At 36.4% G+C, this 16,544-nt stretch overlaps 1 protein-coding gene across 6 annotated transcripts in view; it reads left to right on the top strand.

Moving 5' to 3' along the window:
• HDAC9 (histone deacetylase 9) overlaps positions 1-16,544 on the top strand; it is a 644,065-nt gene that overhangs the window by 318,837 nt on the left and 308,684 nt on the right. For 4 of the 6 annotated variants that reach the window (XM_032483888.1, XM_032483886.1, XM_032483887.1 and 1 more), the window contains 3 exons: positions 7,680-7,802; positions 10,561-10,771; positions 11,263-11,480. In XM_032483888.1, coding sequence (XP_032339779.1) covers positions 7,680-7,802; positions 10,561-10,771; positions 11,263-11,480 — 552 coding nt within the window. Of the gene's footprint in view, positions 1-7,676; positions 7,803-10,560; positions 10,772-11,262; positions 11,481-16,544 lie in introns of all 6 variants that reach the window. The other 2 variants (XM_032483885.1, XM_006190149.3) reach the window with 1 other exon arrangement.

Genomic DNA, 16,544 nt, shown 5'->3' with positions numbered 1-16,544 from the left:
ACAAATACTTCTAAAAACTTTACATTTCCGTTTCCTCTCAGTTTGAAGAATGTGATTCAGTAGCAGAAATGCTTAAGGATCTGGGTTCTAAATAGGTTCTGGATGAATTCTGAATCCTTGGAAAACGAAAATAACACACTAAACTACATTTATTCAACAGCATTTATGATTGTTAGAAATGCATTGTTAGTGCAAAAAGGTGCAGAAGATCACTTACAGCTTGATAGTATTTTTTTAAGTTCAGAAACATCAGTGTAATATTTTGTTCAGAAAAACATATGTAGTAAAAGTATATTTTAAAAATGCAAGGGAGTGATGAACACAAAATTTAGCACGGTGTTTACCTCTCAGGAGGTAGGAAGGGGATGGGGGACATGGTTTGTTGTTAGAGAGGAAGATATATTTATATATCCCTTCATTATAAATACAAATTTATGCATACAGTACCTAGTACAACATAAAGAAACAACCAAGAAATAAATATATATACGAGACTGGAAATAAATAGAAAAAAGTGAGATTTTTCTCCTTACTTCAGGTTTTTTAAAAAACCTGTTAAATAATTGCACATCCCAGATTGTGTGACCTTGTCTTTAAATTTCAAAATATACACAGTGGAGAATGTAAATAAAAGAATTTGCTTATATTATTTAATCTGTTTTACTCCTAAAACCTTTTCTGAAAAATATCTGTTTAGATGCCCCAGCTTTTCAGCTAATTGTTGAACATATTCTGTCTCTACAAACCTTTCCTTCCACCCCCACTAGTAGGGAAAAAAAAAAAAAAAAACAGAAGGAAATGTGATTTAATGGAGTTTGGAAGAGTAGAGGTATTTCTTCAGGTCAGTGACAGGACATTCACCTCCAAAGCTGGAAAGACTAGTTCAAAAGCAAGCTGTGACTTACCTCATAATGAATTAATTGTGTGCCTGAACTATGATCCAAAAGGCCAGGTGGGCAGACCTTTATGCACTGATGGGTAGCCCCTCCGTGGCCCAGAACAAAAAATTCCACCCTGATGGCTAACATGTGGTTTTTTGCTGCGTTGCATTTACAGAGGTCTGCAGCATAATTCATCCTGGAGAGGTGAGGAGACAGCAGAATTCAGACTGAAACCGTCAGCAAATTAATATCCTAGCTTTGTAACACCAAATACTTCCACCTAAACTAGAGAAAAGAGGAAAAACAATTTTTTCAGCCAGTTCTTGATTAATGATTATTTTAAGTTAGTATGATTTTTATAGACATCTTCTAAGATTAATAAAAGCATATAATTTAATATCCACAGAAATATTTGGAGGGTTTGAAAAATTTATATCATTACACTTTCAAAAACTAAATTAGTTGCATACTTTACCATTTACAAAGTAGGCTTATTTTGTTTGATGCTTAAGCATCAAAGTTTTGCAAAGTAGGTGAGTTTTCATTTTATAATAGTATAACAGTGTACATTTGAACCAGCTCTATTCTGTGACCTGGAAGTAGAAAAGTATGTCACCTAATTCTTTCAGATCCCATGTAAATGAATGGGATTCTACTCCCTTTTCTGCTTAGGAAATAGGAAAGTAAGGTGGATCTTAAGGCTTAGGCAGAAAGAAAATTTTCTCTCATATAATTCATGTGTTCTACATCGTTTAGATAAAGGTTAAGACAGAACAGGAGGAGAATTTGCTCTTAAGTCCAGGCTGAGGAAACAGCACAGTGAATTCCAATGTATGGGTCTTCCATTCAGAAGGCTCCCCGGGAACCCGGCTCTAAAGCCAGCTGCTTTGTCATCATTGGTTAAGTCCCTGAGCTTGCCCTGAACCTCAGATTCCTTATCCAGAGTAAGGTAGTAATACCTACCCCAACAGCTTTGTTGTAGGGAATCAATGTTCGGAAGGCAGGTGGTAAATTGTGAAGTGGGAAGGAAGTTCATTTTTTTGTTGTTGTTATCAATACTGACTTCTAGTAGGGAAAACTCATTAGTATGTTTGTCTTTAAGCCAGCAAATCTCATATGAGAGTGAGTCTCCATCTGCTCTGACCAACTTCTGTTCCATTTCTTCTATTTCTTACATATGCTCAGTCCTGAACTCAGATTGCTGGAGCTACTTGCTTTACGTAAACTTGGTTGGGGAGCTGAAACCTCAGGAGTTTCTATTTCCAACTCCAGTCAGAGATGTCTTTACCTATCTAGTTACTTTATTGTTAATACTGTGGGCCTGTGGGTTCAAATACTTTTCCATGAATATCAACACCATTATTTTAGATTTGGCAGATTTATTTGATAGCTATTTTAACAGTAGCCAAGAAGCTGGTTTATTTCTAGTTGAACATTAGTGGCTGGCTCTGCTATGCTGTTTTTTTTAAATAATTTTTTTCCAGCAGATACAAATGATTTTAAAATGGATTCTAATAATAAGGTTAAGTACTCTAAAATCATCTGAAATGTCTCTTGTTTTGCCCCGATCTCACATGACTCATCTGCCTATTGTTTCATAATAGTTGTTGTGACATTTGCTGTAAATGTTATGCTCCTTTCTGAGTGGGTGTAGAGCTCTGGTTTTAGATGACTGCAAATAAGACATTCCTCCCCTCAACCCCCAAGGGAAAGGAGGTTGCTATGACAAAAGAATCCTTTACTAGGAATAACATGAGTCAATATTGTAAACCAAGACCTTTAATAAAACATCAGTGACTTCTAAATGCAAAGGAAGCCCCCTCAAACAATAATTTTTTTTTGTCTCCGGACCATTTTATAGTAATACATTCTTTGGTGTCCAGTAAAAATGAAAACTTAGAGATTTTTACTGCCTACAAAAATTACGCAGCACACGGAGATTTTAATTTTCCATCAGCTGTCTGAAAGAAGAGTAGAAAATAAATACTAACTTGAAAAATACTAAGAAAGCCATTGGCAAACATTAAATGATGGGGGGGGGTTGTTTGTTTGTTTGTTTTTAACATGGTTCATCTTTTTATTTGAATAGCCTAGATTTGGGGATTTGGAACCTTTTAAAGCCAGAGTAGATTGAGGCTCAGATGCCACCCTAATAATGGAGCAGGTATTACCTATTAGATCTAGTCAGATGTGCGCCAGTCTTAGGCTGAAGGATCTGATGTCCAGGGAAGGGAGGCATCTGCCCAGAATCACAGGGCAGTGAGTAGTGGTAGAGCTCAATGCAGGATGCTTGGACCACACTCCTTTACACCAGTCCAGACTGCTGCTCACCAAAGCCTTGTGGATACTTACATTCTTTTTCTGATGCTCATGCATGTTGTAGGTAATTTTGAACATGCAGTAACTTGAATATTCTAAATTCTCTTTTTCTATGAGTGTCTTAAAAAGTGAGAGATTCCATATTAGTATTCTGTCAAGGGTCACCTGACTTGACTTCTTTGTCTTAAGATTAAGAAAGCTATTCTGCTCCCTCCCTCCCTTTCTTCCTTCCTTGGTATCTCCTGTCCCCACTTCCCTTTTCCTTCCCTCCACAGGCAGTCATTTTCTCCTGTAGTTTTCTTTGCACAGGTTCTTAACATCACATACAGATTTTTTGCTTTGTGCTCATGAATTTTAATAGGTGTAAGTGGTGTGACGTTAATCAATCTCATTCCATTCTTACTTTTATCAGTAAGCATTGTTTTTAGAGCTAGTCGTGCCGTAATGGATGCATATACCTAATAGTATGCTTTTAATCCCCACAGTAATCCATGGCGGGCACTGCTCCATTTTACCTACCCATTCTCCAGGCCATTCCCCAGTTGGATGCCCCAGTGGCCTCCAGTTCTCAGCCACCACTAAAAAATGCTTCCGTATATATCCACATTCATCACCCTTGAGCTTAATGAGAAAATTTCTTGAAGAATCAATTCCCACAGAAGAATCTCTGGGTCATGGTGTATAGTGCTGAATTGTTCACCAGAATTGCTGTAGTAGCCTATAGTCCCACCAATAATGTGTGATGATTTTTACTTTTCTAAATTCCTGTAACATTTAACATTGTCTTTTGTTCTCATTTTTGCCAGTATCCATTTTGTTAAGAGATTTTGAATTTTTTGATTGAAATTAATTTCTTCATTTCAGTGGCTAAATAAATAGCTCTGTTGAGAGACATATAATTTTTTAGTTTGTGTATTTTATTCATCTTAATTTCAAATAGTGTCCACAAGATAGAGTTCCAATTGCCATGATGGTAAGAAAACTAATTAAAATTTGAAGGTCATGATTAAAAAATAGGTAGGCCTCCCCTGCCCCAGCACTCGGCTCAGTCAAATTTTTTTCCCAACATCATGCTTTTTCTGGTGAAAATGCTAGTTACTCATCAAAGCCTAGTTTAAAATTGACAACCTGTTCTATGCCATTGAAGTGTTTTAACCCTATTCTGATTATAGTAATTATTTTAGGTCATTAGCATTAGTTCTCTGCTTTTCTGTGCACCTGAGTAGCATGTGAACTTTTGTGGTGTAGGGCATCTTTGTGTACCTCAATACTGCCTCGCTAATCTAATTTAATTGTTATTCATTTAATTGTTTCATGAATGCTAAGTGATAGCCATTTGTACATTTCATACTTCCGTTTTATCTAACTGTAGCAGTAGTTTCTGGTTCTGAAAACCTTTTAGATTAGAACCATCTTCTCCATGTTCTAAGATGTGAAATGTTGGCATTTTAGCACAGCAGTGATTTAAGGGCTGGATCCATTTCAAAACTACTTCCTGGAAAAATCCTGGCCTTGCCTGGAAATACTTGTGAGTTCACAGCAATGCTAAGGTGGGGTAACCCTCCAGCCTTGCAAGAATACTGGCCACGATCCTGCATTGTCTCTGAGATGGTCCCTCTCACCACTGTTCACCCGGCTTTCAAGTGTGTCTGCACTCTTAGCAGTGTACAATACAGCTCCACTTTCTTATTAAGAAACATCAATCTGGGACAGATAGACTGCTCTTATCAAAAAGTCAAATTAAAAGAACAATATAGTATGATGAAAGTTATATTTAAAGAAAATAACTGGAGGAAAACATTTTTTCAGGTCTGTTGAGTCATTGGCAATTTTCTCCATTGGAATTTATGTCAATGCTGTGCTTGTTTCCTTATCTGTAAATTGAAGGAAATAAACTAAGTAACGTCCAAGACTCTGAAGTTCTGTGGCATGAGATGTATCAGTCAGTCTCTGTGGGAAGAACCAGCTATACCTAGTGAGCTTGGGGGACTCCACTCTTTCCTTCCTTCCTCAGAAATTATCTCCATGACTTGAAGATCCTCATGTCTATAGAGTCGCTGGGGCATTTGCTTTTTTCTTGTGCCAGGCCTGCTGGCTCTGGGCTGTACACTTTTATTCTTTTCCGTAAGTCTCAGGGCCTGACTTTGCTTCCTCTTCTTCTCTCGAGCTTCCCCTTCTCCATGCTTTTTTATGGTCGCCTCGTCCTTCAGCCGTGGCTGCAGAGTGGTGTGTAGCTTCTGCAGCAGTACCTGACAACAAACCATACAGCCTCGGCTGATTTCAAAGTTCTGTTGCTGGTCCCACAGGGAACCAGAATGGGGGAAATCGTGCAGTTTCTTCACCCAGGATGAGCACAGTGGTTGCTGGAGGGCGCCTGTGGAGAAAGGTACACCTCTAAAACCTCTCCAGCATGGGGCTTGGCACGTGGTAGGTGCTGAAATGCAGCCACTCAGTGCTGAGAGGAAACTACAGGGGAAAATCCAATAGTAAGAGTGTTCCCGCATCCCTTCACTTCAGTCAGAGCCCGTGTGAGCAGCAAGTTTGTGCTGCCAGGATCACACCTGAGAAGAAACATTTTTCCCGCTTTGAGATAAGTTTGCTTCCTATGATGAGGTAGGAGGATATTGCACAAGTTCTGTCTGGAAAACGAAGATGATCTATTTTGTGAGGTTGTGGTAACTTTTGGTGTCATTCCCCCAGTGCACGTCAAGACTCAGTGCTATGAGAAGCGGATATAACCTTGGATGCATATTGGGCATGATTTAAAGTGCTCATTTTTCCACGTTCATTTCTGTTCCATGAATACAGATAAACACATAGAATACCCTTCGATTATAAATTACTGCTTGCTGCCAGTCAGCTAGTTAAAATATTTTTACTTCCTCATACATTCTTTTTGTTCTCGTTCAGGTATATATTCTACACTTAGAATTTATAATAAAATGTATTACTGTAAGTAAAATAGCTTGTCTTTTTTAATTAGGGCAAGTATGCAACTGTTGTTGATAGCTCCTAAAGTAAAATTGCAATCTCACACATGGTGATGATAAACTCTTTTCCAAAAATCTTCATGGGTTTTAGACAACTTGAATTATTTGGTAAAGGGTTGCAGATAAACTCAATGTAATGTTGAAAGTTTCCACGTACTTCTTGCTTTTCATGCACAACTATCTGACTTTTTCTTTTGAGAAAAAACAAACTCTGAGTTAGTTTGGAATTCCAAGTTGCAGTGAGAAAAGTCCACCTTTAGCCTTCTGCTCTTATTATGTTAAGGCTACGACTCATCTCCAAACAAACGTATGACTGAGGTGATGTTTTGGAATAACATCCTGTGTTTTGGTGGCGCATCACTCTTCAGTGACATTCTGAGGTCGCATTGTATTAGCACATGATATTTTCCCCAGTTAATTGATATCCCAGGTTTGTCCAGGGGAAAATCTACAGCTCCCCCAAACATACTTGACAAGTTATTATATTTACTTTAGTCAAAGCCCGTGTGTGCAATATCCCTCTTGGAGGTGGTCTATTATTGGAGTCCCATATGCTTTTTGTTTGGGAAGAAAGCAGTGACTGTGTCATACTGTTACATGGAGTATTCTTTTTCAGGGATGTTGTTCCCTTGGGGACCATATCAGGCCAGAGTTCCTTAGTCTAATAAGACCTTTGTAACTCTTATTGTATAAGAGTTCTGGGAGGGAAGCAAGAGTTAAACAGAAAATGTAATTCAAGCAACCATATTAGGCCACATGTGGGAAAACATGACTCTTAGTATTGGTTTAAAAAAAAGTATTTGTTGTATAGAGGACTGTAATGCCAAAATGTTCAAGGTATTTCAGTGTAAATGAAGGCTATTGTGGCACAGGGAACTCAGAACATTTTAACATTTACTTTGGTTTCTGAATACAAATGATCTAAAAAACACCACACAGAGATGTCTATAAATAAATCATATGTTAAAAAAAAAGACAGGATTAATTATTGTTGAAGTCCTATATGGTGATATTTAATCTAAAACTTTCTTGTGTGAGTTTTCCCATCAGCAAAATGATGTTTAATCCATATGAAGAGAATGACTATAGCACATTATGTACATATTCATTAGTCAGTAATGCAAAAAACTACGTATCCTCATAAGAATTACCCAGTTTACTGTTGTACTTTACTAATTAATGACAAACACACTGATTATATTCCATAAAAATAGAATTTTAAAAATGAATTTTGCAAAATGAGCATAGAAGCTCTTTCTTCAGATATTATAATTATATCTGATAAAGAAAATTTTAATTTTAAATTGCTACATACAACTTTTAGATATAGAAGTCATAAAATGCTTATAAATTTTTAATTAAAATTCTTAAATGTTTTAACAGATTACAGTAATATAAACCTATTTTCTGAAATATAAATATTACAGTAAAAATTGGGATATTGTAATATTTTGAGACACTTCTTTTACTTTTTTTTTTTTTTTAGCAGAAAATGGTTTCCCAGCAACGCATTCTAATTCACGAAGATTCCATGAACCTGCTAAGTCTTTATACCTCTCCCTCTTTGCCCAACATTACCTTGGGACTTCCAGCAGTGCCAGCCCAGCTCAATGTAAGTCATTCCACTGCAACAGCCCAAAGCAGCTTAAAGGATGTTTTCCATAGGGGAACTCTCATTCATTTGTTGTATACTTAGACTTGAGAGAAACTTGGTAGAGTCTACTTCTTCACTGTTTGCTGAGTTGTTCAAAGATGTTCAATTTAATATCACATTAAAGAATTATACTGGGTCACCTAATCCATAAAATTAGTAACTAACATTTGTATAATGCTTTATAACTTTAAAAAAAAGAAAGCACTCCCCAGATATAGTATTTTGGTAGCTCCATACAAGTATCCCATGAAACAGAGATTACAGGCCACAAAAATTACAGAAGCAGCAGCTGAGAGTTGGAATGCTTAAAAGCCCAAGATCACAGACCCTGAAAGAAGCAGACCTGGAACTCAGCTCAGGCCAGTGCTGAGTGGTGCAGCTTCTAAAGCACAGCAGCAAATGTTTAAAGGATTTATTTTGTGAATGACTTTATTTTGAGAATTTAGGTTACTGACTCTGTGGTACTGAAGAATACATATCTGGAAAACCTCTCTAAGAACAATATTAAACTCCTCCCTGGAGATTCAAAATGAATCAATTACTTTAAAAGTCCTGCCAACTGAAATAGGATCTTTTGGAGGTAATTGTCCTACTAGCTGAAGACGGCTATAATTATTTTGTACATATTCCCTAAAATAATGTAAATTTAAGTCCTTGTAAGAGATTTGTAAACTTTACTTAGAATAATTCATCCGTGAAAGGTTAGTAAATTAAATTGTACTTATGCAGAGGTCATATGATACATTTGGTTTAAAGAGAAATTTATTTCAACCCTTGGCACCAATTTTGCCAGTTTTTAGATACGAGTCTTCTACTGAGTCCAGCTTGTCAAAGTCACATCTTTTATAATATGCCCACATCAGGAAATTATAAAGAGTTGACCATTCGGTGACTAATTTATTCTGAGAATATAAGACCTGTATATGGTATGCTAATTTATGCACAAGCACACCTATACTGACATTTTTCAATGATAAATTTTATGATTGTGATATGTTTGGTATTTTTAATAGAGTGGAATGTTATATTATGTGATACAGTAATCTTATACCAGTGAGGAGAAAGCAGAACTTGGATGTTGTTTTATATTTGGGGATTGAAGAAGAAAGGCTAAAAAAACACCAAATTCAGCCATGCCCTTGAAATTCCATATGAAGCATTTGTAAACAATTGATTCTAGTGAAAAGAAAAAAGGATTTAGGGATGAAACAAAACATAAATATTTATGGATGATATTTTTCGAACCTTCACTTACTAAAAATTTTCTTATATTCCTATTTTTTTCCTGTCTCTTCTGATGATAAACAAATACTAACACCAAAACTTATGACATGAGAATAGACATTTTCTTTCCACTCTTTTTTGCATGTTTTAAGTCACTGCTACCAGCTAACACAAACATACACCACTTTTAATGTGGTCAGGGAGAATTTTTTTCCCAAAGGACCAAGTACTAAAAGCCAGACCATTTAATGTTTCAATGGTAATACAATTTGGTACCGTTGGATGAATAAACCAGTGTGGTTTGGATTGAAGTTTCATTTTTCTTTGCTTCCATTTTGGTGCGGATGAGGCCATCATAATTAATTTTTCAAGCTGAGCATTGCTTTGGCAAAGGAATCTCTAATATTCTATTTCCCCACTGAGTAGTGGGAAATTTTAAGAAAAGAGGCCAGGAGAAGGAATCACTTCTAGATTAAACATTACATTGACTTGCTGTGTGACTAAGACAAACCATTTACCTCTTTGTCCTTCAATTTCTCCATCACTGAAAATTGCTTTGCCTCCCTAGTGCACAGCAATTTTGGAAGATGAAACATGAGTTTTGAAAAGAAACATGCCACATAATTTTGAGGTATTAGACTTCTGCTTTTGTAATACTAAAATGACCACCATTCATTAAATTCTTTGAATAGGAGCATTCAGTATTACTATTGATGATATAATTATTATTGCCTTATTACTGTGTTATCATATATTTCAAGTTCTTAATAGCCTTTTTATTTGATATCTAATTTCACTTGTAGTTTATTTTATTAAACAAAAGTATCTGGAGTGTCATTTTCAATATTTAGAGATTTGGGGATCTGTTATGAATTAATATAAAATACACGTTTAAATCAAACCCTGCATATTTTCATGATCTTTCATTGAGTGATCTGAAGAATTTTATTTTAAAAATTAAATACTGAAAACCCACAGCTCTGTGAACATATTAGACAACATAGAGAGAAAGGGTGAATTGTTCCTTCTACTTGAAACTCTAAAATTACAGACCATTTTATCTCCAGTTTCTTAATCCCTATTGTGTGGTCATTAGTTTAGCAATTTGAATAAATTTTACTTTTCCAATATACCTTTTACTTAAGAAGTATATTAAAATATTTTAGAAATAAACTTCCCAGTTATTAAGCCTGAAAGCGCATCCTTTTTAAGATTAAAAAAAGTTTTATTTGGGGTGCAGTATAGTGATACCCAGTACTAACGTGTCTCTAGTGCTTCAGGTCTATTTTTGTTTCTCCTTTGTTAATTCACTTAGTTCAAAACACATGCTGTTACCCATTTTCCCTAGTCAGCCATTGGGTAAGATGAGGTGTTTTTTTTTTTTTTTCAGTGGGGGGCAAATTATGGAATAAGAAACTAATCTAATGATTTACAGACCTAATGACCTTTATGGATGAAAATGGATTAACGTCTTTATTATTTCTCAACACAGCCTTCAAATTCACTCAAAGAAAAACAGAAGTGTGAGACGCAGACACTCAGGCCAGGCGTCCCTCTGCCCGGGCAGTACGGGGGCAGCATCGCATCATCTTCCAGCCATCCCCATGTCACTTTGGAGGGAAAGCCCAACAGCAGCCACCAAGCTCTCCTGCAGCATTTATTACTGAAGGAACAAATGCGACAGCAGAAGCTCCTTGTGGCTGGTAAGTCATGATGGTGCCATTTGCAAGTTGTTTTAGGGCTTTCCTTTTATAAGCAATCCAATGTAGAGTCTCTGTAATTCAAGACCTAGTAAAGATTTACAGTGTCATGCAAAGGTCTCCCTGATACCTAGTACTGTGGGAAAGGCAGTTATCCTTGTTTATTTCTCTGGATCCCTAAGGGGGAAAAAAAAAAGCAACTCACCTTATTTAACCTTCCTACATACTAGAGTGGACTACTGGTGAGTCATTAGTCAGACGCTCGTCTGACCCGTGCTTTGGGACTTAGTCCTTCACCCCACCCAACCCAGCCTTCTGATATTTGCCCAGTAGTATACCATTTGTCATAGAACTTATCCCAGGTCTATTTTCTGTGCCTTCTTGTCTTTTCTTAAGCTGTGTGTGTGTGTGTGTGTGTGTGTGTGTGTGTGTGTGTGTGTGTGTGTAACATACATACAAACATACATACATATAATATTTGTATTTTCTTTCAGGTGGAGTTCCCTTACATCCTCAGTCTCCCTTGGCAACAAAAGAGAGAATTTCACCTGGCATTAGAGGTACCCACAAATTACCCCGTCACAGACCCCTGAATCGAACCCAGTCTGCACCTTTGCCTCAGAGCACGTTGGCTCAGCTGGTCATTCAGCAGCAACACCAGCAATTCCTGGAGAAGCAGAAGCAATACCAGCAGCAGATCCATATGAACAAAGTAAGTCCCCAAGCCGAGTCACAGTGTCGTAATCACCAGTATGGGAACCGGGGTTCTGGTCACTGACGTGGGCGTGCAGGAGAGAATGTTGGCATGCATCAGAGTCAAAGGGAGATTGCCCTCCTGGCTTGCTGTCCCGCCTCAAGGACACCATCACATTATCAGTGTTTTCACTCTCATTACATGCACAGGACATTTGTAGCAAAATTGAGGCCCTAGATTAGAAAGCCTTCTGTGATTGGGTACATATTTTAATATATAAGCACATACAGGCATATGTGTTCAGAGCCTCATTTTTTGTTATTGCAATAAAGGTTTGAGACAGAGTTGAATGTGGTAGATTGACATTTCAAAAAGTTTGCACAGGTGCTGGCAGATATGACAGGGTCAGCCGGTTAGGTATTTCTCAGCAACTTGTATGTATCCACGTTATATTTATTTTTCATATGCCCTACTTCATTCCAAACAGTGTTTGAAGCAGTTTCTCAGAAACTGGTGGTAGTTTCTTTCTGGCAGCCTTATTGTGGCTGAAATGGACAGCGAATGCCTGTATCACACCACATCCTTGGGAGCTCTCCTGCCGAGGCAACCACAAAGAAACAGTCATTGCCATATAATGGTGTCAGACAGGCCAGTAAAGCATTTTTAATCAATTTGTAAGCAAAACTGGTCTGGACAGTTTTGCCACTACTTTCTGCTATGGGAGGCTTACAAAGCAGAATCCTCTCATTCCTGGAAAATGTTAAGGTCCTGAATTTCAAAATTCTATCCATTCTCTTTTGTTGTTGTATCACTTACAGATATCTTCTAGAGGCATTATATTGAGCAACAATGTCCCGTTTACTGATAAATGGATAGCTAAAAATTTGCTTAGTATTTAAATGCTTTATTGCACTGATATGAATAAAACCTTGTTGGCAGTGGTCTAATCATCTTTACAATAGCAAAAGAAGGGGTCTTTATCACGTGCTCACCTTATTGCAGGTGGGGTTAGAGATTTTCTCTCTTTGGCCTCCATTTTAACACGGCAGAGCCATGAAGGGAGCATGGGCCAAAGACCGCAGTACTGAACAGAAATTCTCTAGCCCAACTCTTTGCAACTTTCTAAGATGATACGGGGGGATGGGAAGGGGTGGTCGGCAGTACCAACTGCCTCTCCTGTCGTCGTTTGCTATACTGCAGACCGTATTTTACTGTTTTTCAGACTCTATATCAGATGAATTTTATTGCTACAGCATTTCTCTAAATTTATCGAATTATTTTGTGTGAAGTCAGTCTTCCCAGAGAACACCCACCCTTTCTTCTTGTATGATGACATATTACTCCTTGACCTGAATGACACTCTGCATATATTTGCTATGGTATGGTAGAGTTAGGTTGGTTTGTTTGTTTTGTGGTATCTCAACACTGCTTAAAGCTACCAGATATTCTTAGAACATTGTCCAGTGTGAAAGGAATGACTGGGAATTCTACTTTTCACCTCATAATATTTTGATTTGGAATTAGGTTCATTTATAAAAATAGTATTGGATTGTAGGTATACTTTCTGCTACTCAGTTCTGTTTCCTAGAAATATATGGATGTGTATATTCTATTATAGGTAAATTGATCCCTTTGAAATCATCATCTGCAGATGATTTCTATGAATACTTTAAGAATATTTTGGAACCCATTTTTATGACCTCAAGTTGCCACTGCTTCAGACTCAGGTGGTATGCTAATAGCAGAATCTTTGTATTTTAGTATCACACTCGAGACTTTGACAGGCAGATGCTAACCTCAGTCATGTGGAAGAAACTAAGACAGAAAGCAGGCATTTGCATTTTAGCAATGAGAAAAGCAAATCTTATCAGAGACCTTCTCCCATGTGGAGCTGATTCCTTGGAATCTGTTAAGAATTCTTCCCAAAATTAGAAACAAACTTTTACTTTTAGGTACATGTTTGTACAGTGGTTTGATTATTAAATCTTGTCTTAATTAGGCAAAATGAAGCCCAGAAAACTTCAAAGTGCAAGGCTGATCTTTATATATTAACCTCTCTCAACTTGGGTGTTTAGATTACTCAAGCAGGTCTCCAGTTGGCTTTTCTCCAAGTATATATTCCATATGTTTAATCAAGATGGCATATGTACACTGGGTATTCTCCAGACATTGAAAATATTTCACCTGCCCTCAATTGTCTTAGGGAATAGAGAAGGATCTTATTAAATAAATATTGAAGTCCGTCCTATTTTAAGGTATTCACAGTAGAACCTTTAATAAATGAATTGCTGCTGTTCACCTTTCCCCATGAGTAATGAAAGTGTGTATTTCACATTAGGTGAGGGCCATAACTTAGATGCCAAAAGACAACAAGTTTCTGTATGATAATATATTTACATGTACTATAATCATTTAGAATAACCATTAATGAGAATTAACCAGAGAAACTTTAATTTGTCATTTTTCCCTATTATCATGGATGAACTTTTATTGAATCCATTCAAACTGGAGCCAAATAGTTGGCTCCATAAAAACATGGTCCTTACTTTCGAGTTACTTATCATAGCAGGAAATACAGGCACGCACGATGATGTAGGTGTGCAAATGACATATTTTAAAATATGTTTTCCTTGACACTTCTTTATGGTTCATTTTTTGAGAAACTTAGGGGAGCAAAAATGGAGTAAGGAACAAAAAAAGTAGGTTTATCTCTAAACTTACATCATATTAAATATGATTGGCCTTCCTGGTGTGAAATTTTTAATGATTTATTTGAATTGCTGATAATCTTTAGAAGATTGGAAGCAAACCTATCCTTTTCAGAACACAGTTTATACAGTGATTGACATTACATTTTAAAGACTTTCTCATATCTTGCTATTATTTGAATGCATTTATGAAAGTAGTCATTCATGCTTGTTATCAGTCATACTGAGCAATTTACCTACCTGTTGCCTGATACTTCAATGACTTTACGTGGGAAATTTTGTGTATCATAAGATTTTAAGCCTCATATAATTATGTTGTAGGTGCTTAATAGCTTAGCAGAAGTATCCCTGGAATGGGTTTATATAGTATTTGTATTGCTGTATCTACCAGTAGATAATGGGGCAAGCTAGAAAACTGGAAAACAGAATGATTTATCTCTGCTTATCAGTTCGTATATTTTACTTTCACTGAAAGCATTTTGAGAAGGTTAACCATAAGAAAATCATGGCTTACAACATTTGTTCTTTTGGGGTTTTTTTTTTTTTTGAGACATTTAAAAAATTCAGAAATGCATTTAAACAATTTATATTGCTAATATATGGTACATTCATGCAATGACGACCTGTGAGCCTTTTTCAAAAAACAAGAGTTTTTAATACTAGCATCAAAAGGAGACTGTTGCTTTTGCCAGTATCTTTTGGTTTTTTTACTGAAAGAGAAAAATGGTTTCTAAAATAGAATTTTCCTAATAAATAAAAATAGCAAACAAAAAAAAAATAGGGGGGTAGTGGTAGTTTTCTTCTGAGCCATTTTCAAGTTTAACTATTGCCACAGATTTCTGCCAAAGTAAAACTATGATTGATGAAAACAAAATACCGCAGTTAGTTGGACATTTTTATGATTTTTGAAGTAGTGTTCTGACCACTGCCTAATTAATAGAAGGGCAAATCTCTAGTCACATTACTTCCTGAGTAATATACAGAAAATTTCCAAAGTATCTTCAGCCATTTTTGTTGTGAGATAATTTGACAGCTCTCTGCTCTCTTCCCAGACATTATTCTTTGAATTATTTCTCAGTTGTGGTATTAATAGTATAGCATTGATGGATGCCTAGTTGGTTCTATTTTAACTAGAATTTTAAAAACTTTTCTAATACTTACGTTGCTCATATTCATTCCATGAAGAGAAGAAATTTTAAGAAAATTATTTATTCATTCAGTACTTATCTAAATGAAATACCAATCTGTGTATGTATCTGTTGAGCAAGTCATTACCATTACTGAATCTTAATTGATACTGGACACTATTTTAGGCACTAAGAAAACAACATTCAGTATCCTCATGGAGCTTACCGAATGGGGAGCAAGGGGACTGAAATATTCCAGGAAAGAGTATTATAATTTGTTAAGTATTAAGACAGGGGGCATGAGGAAGGAAATTGTTTTCTTTGAGGAAATTAAATGTGAGACTTTAGTTTCCCTTGGGGTTATCTTGTCCTTTTTATATCTTTGCCCCTCCCTCCCTCTTCTCTCCCTCCACTGCACACCCCCACTTTCTTTCTTTGTAAAATGCTATGTGATAAATATCTTATGCATTCCTATGACTGGATATCAGCCAACAGTTTTTAAAAAACCCACATTAATCATGAGATGATATCTTATATATGTCAAGGTTCACTCTGGATATAAGTATTTATTATATATTTATGACTATGGTACTTAGGCATTTTGACGTGAGTGCTATTTTATCATAATAAAAATATATCTTAGACAAGACCAGTAGAGGGGAGGCCGAGCAGATGTCCTGCGTTGCCCTTAGTAAAACAGGTAAATATTATGTCTGACAAGCAAGGCATGAATATAATTAAGCTCAAATGCTGGCGTGGAGCAAATGGGGAGCTTTCATCACTTTCTGAAAGAGAATTTGACCCTCTGAGTAGTATCTATTGTATTCTTGACATAATTTTCCAACATAAATGTTACATTTTTCTCTATAACCCCTCATGATTCATACCTACTCCTTGTCCCCGGTTATCCATCCAGAGCAACCCGGGGAGAATATTCTTTCATGCCTGTGGTCAATACAAACATAGCATGCGTGTGTGCATGTGTGCGTGTGTGAGTGCATGTGTGTATTTTTTTCTTTATAAAGTATCCCTGAAGGCAGCTCTAAAATGCAACTATTTTGTGCACTGTTGAGAAAAGTGTATATTTTCCCAAGGAGATTAATTTGAAGAACAACAATTATACAGATGTGTGCAGTCTAAAAAGTTTACGTTTTTTAAAATCACACTTCATATTAGTTTATTTTAATAAAGGTAATTCTACCCACAGCTTACTTGTAAGAGATTAAAAATTTAAGAATAATTAGATG

The sequence above is a fragment of the Camelus ferus genome, chromosome 7 (genome assembly GCF_009834535.1).
Source record: "Camelus ferus isolate YT-003-E chromosome 7, BCGSAC_Cfer_1.0, whole genome shotgun sequence".
Lineage (NCBI taxonomy): Eukaryota > Metazoa > Chordata > Mammalia > Artiodactyla > Camelidae > Camelus > Camelus ferus.
Note: the sequence above shows the minus strand (reverse complement) of the source record. Positions and strands in the feature narration are given on the sequence as shown.